The sequence below is a fragment of the Aplysia californica genome, unplaced genomic scaffold (assembly GCF_000002075.1).
Source record: "Aplysia californica isolate F4 #8 unplaced genomic scaffold, AplCal3.0 scaffold00334, whole genome shotgun sequence".
In the NCBI taxonomy this organism is placed as follows: Eukaryota; Metazoa; Mollusca; class Gastropoda; order Aplysiida; family Aplysiidae; genus Aplysia; species Aplysia californica.
This window is the reverse complement of record NW_004797604.1, coordinates 413,637-418,636: the sequence shown is the minus strand read 5'-3', so window position 1 is coordinate 418,636 and position 5,000 is coordinate 413,637. Positions and strand designations below refer to the sequence as shown.

Genomic DNA, 5,000 nt, shown 5'->3' with positions numbered 1-5,000 from the left:
GTGTTAGCCTTTATAACAAAAATAACACAACAACAACAAACACAACAACATAACAATATAACACAACATAACAATATAACATAACAACAACAACACAACAATAACAACAACAACACCAACATCACCATCACCACCACCACCACCACCACCAACAACAACAACAACAGCAACACAACCACCACCACCACCTCAACAACAACAACAGCAACAACAACAACACTACCACCACCACCAACAACAACAACAACAACAACAACAACAACAACAACAACAACAACAACAACAACAACAACGACAACGACAAGTTTGGTCAGAATGCGCAACTTGTAGGACCTCTCTTAAACTGTTTACCAAGTATAACGTTCGCCCCATAATGCACGCCACTCTTTCACAGGGTCAGCCGCAGTCAATGTATTCAGGATTTCAACCATTGAAATTCATGTCACCTTAAAAGTAATATCGGACGGATCTATCATGAAAATGACATAGCCGCTGCGCTGAAACTCATCTATGAAATAAACATTACTCTGTGACTGTGAGCTCTTTGGGTGATTCATTTTTGCTGTTTACTTTTTGGGGGGACGGGGGGGGTGGAAGGGCTTAACTTTGACACACTAGCACATCCAGTGAAGCCAAATACGGCTCTGTAAGACGTCCCCCTATTGTTTGAGATACAATCTCAACAAAGTTGATGCAGACCCGGCAGCACTTTAGTTGGACTGATCATGTAACCAATAGAACCCAAACGGGTAAAGACGGCTTGGTGTTGTCCTGCCAAAGGAGACTACGCATTATATTTTAATGTTTTCTTCTCACAGTCACATGCATGATATTATGCATAATAGCCGAGCGGTTAGGCTACCGGATCCGTAATCGTGAGATTGTGGGTTCGGAGGTTCGGGCTTCAGCTCGATCCGACGCTGTGTCCTTGGGAAAGGCACTTTACATGAGTTTTTCATTTGGCTCGGTTCTTTCGGAGATGGACGTTAAAGTCGGGGGTCCCGCCTCTTAAATAACTGTATTGTGTTGACAGAGGCGTTAAACCTATACCAGTTTGCATTTTCAAAAGTTCCAAACTTCAGAAGTTAAGGTTTCAATTTTTAAAGGGTATAGTTGACTTTTAACTGCCAGACGTAGAGCACTTGTTAATATAGAAGTCCAACTTATGTATGTTCCATAGAGTGTAAATAGACAGACCATTACACCGTGGTTGTTGCTGTACCAAGGGATGAATAGATTAACTCAGAACACCCCCACCCCCACCCCATCTCACCCCCGAAAAGATTTGAGGTTTCAGGAAAGGGTTGGGGATTTCTTTTTTACTGACAATGATATCACGACTAAACAGGCATTTTTCCCAAAGAGCTTTCTGACGTCAGAAATATCTGTCCTGCGTCTGGCACTGGAATAAGAAAAAAGTCCTTCGTTCCTGCACTGAAAGTTACCTTGACGAAATCCATTTTATACACTTTAAAGTCAGCTAGCTTCAGTATAAAATGACATCGAATATGTACAAGACATACGAAGAAGTACAAATGAAATATTGAAATTTACGCCAAATAATAAACAAATGTACTTGGAATTCAATATGGAATGATAAATTCATATAAAATAGTAATTACATTTTAAATCGCAAAAGCGCTTCTAGACTCTTCAGAGACAGAGCAAACGGCTGTAGAGCCAGTGAGGAATTGCCACGAAATATGTAAATAACAGAAGAGACACTTATAATAGTCTAAATCGGCTGGTAGGCACATTTGGGATTATATCTGCCAAATTCTGTGTAGATTTTCTGCAAGGGTGTGAGAGTGTGAAAATAACATTATAATTAGTTGAGGGTAAACGCCCCCTTTTCTCATAACTCGACGACATGTAAACTTCACAAAAGAGAAATATGCATACTATAGAAAATGGTGTTCAAATTCTGTGACAACTAAAGAATAATGATCCCACGCAGGTTCAATAGCACTCAACTGGCTTTTCTAAAATGTGCGTGCTTGTAAAACATATTCTCGTCATATCAATTATTAATATGCATTTTGACAGCACACAACCAGCTTATCTAGAAAGAACGAGCAAAACACATGTCCTTGTTATTATTTCAAATATGAACAAAATAATTAAAATTATTCATGTGTGGAATAAAAAATCTTCAATTTTCGTATGTGCCTAACTTACTCTCTCCCTATACTGCGAGGTACATAAGGCGGAGAGCATGCGCCGCCACGATTGCCTGTCCCTGGCCACCTTCTTCAATCTTGGCGGGCACATGTAGACCCTGGATGATTACCTCATCCTTATTGTGCCTCTGTAATGTCCAGTTGGTCTACTTCTTTTTACTTTTTACAGCTGGTCTCAAATACCACGTCTAATACACAATCATGTCTTCTGCACTCTTAATATTCTCCTGAATATCTCCATTTTCTCCTTTTAAAGCTCGTGTTGAGACCTTCAATTCCAACTCTTTCCAATACTCCATCATTTGAAATAAATTCATTTCCTGTTGTTTATAAAAGTCTTCGTAAACATTTTGTTTGGAAGCTTTTTTTAATTCTCGTTGAGCTGCTTAGTTTGTTTCCAACATCTATGAAACGTAGTCAGTAGAGTCAAAACATAGCTATTATACATAATTAATTTCGTCTTCAGTCAAAATGACTCTAAATTCCAGATGCATCTTTCTTTCATTTTACGAAATTGATCCACGCGTTTTAAGTCTTTGGTGGAACTCGTCAATGCAGTCTGCAGTTTTGGACATAATGCTGTCAACATACTTGAATATACTAATTTCTGAAAGAAGTTCTCCATGAAGAGTGGTGAGAGTGGTTTGTGGAGATGATTGCAGCACTTTTTTGGAAACAATTATTACAAGGCCAACTTTGTGTCCAGCTCTTACTAAATCATTTGTTTTTAATTCAATTTCATGTACTGTGGTGCGTGACTGGCAGATGTCATCCGCAAAATTTAAATCTACCAAAAATGTGCAATTTGTTTATCCAATACCTGTTTCAAAATTTTTGCTCAGTCTCATTACAAAATCATTCCCAATTCATTAAAATACAGGTGATAGTTTACAGCCTTGTCTAACACTAGTATCTATTTCAAAATGTGTCACGAGTTCTCCTTCAACTAGGACACATCAGTTAGCTTTGGTTTGTAATACTCTTTTGAAACGGTTTATTATTTTCGTTCGGAGACATAAATAGCAAGTTCCAGTGGCCTTTCGGTATAAGCTGTCAGATGTTTTTTAATGTCCACAAATATCTAAATAATTGGGACATTCCATTCTTCAATTTGTTCCACAATATCTCTCATAAAAATGCATTTGTGCTTGCACGCTTCAATATTCCTGGAAAAAACCACAAGCCTTTTCACTTTTCATAGTAACAGAAAAGAAAAAGAAATGATTAATAATAGGTATCTTCCCTGTCATCTATCACTCATCGTTTTAAACATTTAGAATTTGGCAAAGGTGGGCACACTGTTTATGTCCTCTATAGGGACTGACTGGGTGGGGACTAATAATATAAAAAAACATATTTTTATTATGACCAACAGGCCTACCTAGAAGAATGAAATAATATCATACAGCAGAAAAACAAGAACAGAGAATAAACCGATAAATGCAAACAGTACTAAGATAATATGTCATAATACTGTTATATTTTATTCCAAACAACATAAAATCATTCAAAGAAAGAGCATGTAAACAAAGAAAACCAAAAAACTACGAGACCAATCGTTCTTATAAACAATTGTGGTTGCTAATTACAACTGAAACATTCGATTTTTGTTTGTTGTTGTTTTTTTTGTGTGTTTATTTATTTTTTTTTTTTTTTTATGGGGGGGGGGGGCATTTTGTAACAAAAATTCAAAGCTCGTTGATCTGTGATATAAAATGTTATATCCGCATAATAAGTACTTTTTGCAAGGCTTGAATCTGTAGTCAGGAGAAGCCCTTTACAACAACATTACAACACATCATAATTTTCTCAAAATTCAGTTAACCACAGCGGTGATCTTGAAGACCCACACCCACTGGCAAGGCATTTTGCTCACAGCGATAGGAGGAACGGAGATGTCCAGCCCTCTGGGACTACGAGCATGGTAGTTGAACAAGGTCGGATACCCCAGCAGAGATACTTTGGTAGCAGAAGATACCTGAGGTAAATCAAGGCTGAGAGTCCCCGTGTCTGGCCAGTGGAAGACAAAAGCGTACAGGGACGTGCCACTGGCATCGGTTTTCTTTGTGTACCTACAACGGGGGAAGGTAGGATAAACATGAGATTCAGAAACATAAAGTGGCAGTGTATCTTACCGTTAAAAATGTAACTGGCAATAAAGACAGATATATACTATCAAATGCTATTTTTTAAAAGAGACACACATGTAGACTGACATTAAATTTGAATACATATACTTACTGACTTTCTACTTCTTTCAATGCGAATATAAAGTTAGAGAGCAAATATACATGAGTTGATTGAGAGAGAGAAATGCTTCATCAGATGTTTTCAGAATCCTAGTAGATTATCTCTGTGGAGGTGTCATCTCTGGCTCAGGGGTCGACGACTAGTTACCCGCCAGTGCTTACGGTCGCTAGCTGCCATTTTACACTTTGTCAAACTTACACTAGTCCATCCCTTGATGTCATCGGTCCACATTGTTCTTTGTTCACCCTTGGCCCTTTTCACAAAATGCATACCGTTCATACACAATTAATAGAATGTTACTCACCATACACCTTTGGTCACAGTCTCATTCTGGTAAGTCCAAGGCCTGGAAGCATAGACACCCTCGCCGTTGACCTTAAGCCAAGACCCCACCTGAAGAAGTCGCTCCTCAAATATCGGAGAAATTTGGCCATGTTTGGGAGGTCCTATATTCATCAGCATGTTGCCTCCGCAGCTGAAAAAAATGATAGCTTAAAACCAAATGTCAACTTACATTCTGTTAAAACTAAGTAAAAACTGGAGATTCACGCGACTTAACAGAGCTCCAAT

The 5,000-nt window shown here is 38.3% G+C and overlaps 1 protein-coding gene across 1 annotated transcript in view; it reads right to left on the bottom strand.

Moving 5' to 3' along the window:
- Window positions 1–3,708: 3,708 nt before the first annotated feature.
- Window positions 3,709–5,000, bottom strand: part of LOC101849140 (alpha-L-fucosidase) — an 8,920-nt gene continuing 7,628 nt past the window's right edge. The window contains exons 7-8 of the mRNA XM_005102675.3: window positions 4,735–4,905; window positions 3,709–4,252 (exon numbers count right to left, since the gene is read on the bottom strand). Of these exons, the coding sequence (XP_005102732.1) occupies window positions 3,997–4,252; window positions 4,735–4,905 (427 nt within the window). The 3' untranslated portion in view covers window positions 3,709–3,996. The remainder of the gene's footprint in view (window positions 4,253–4,734; window positions 4,906–5,000) is intronic.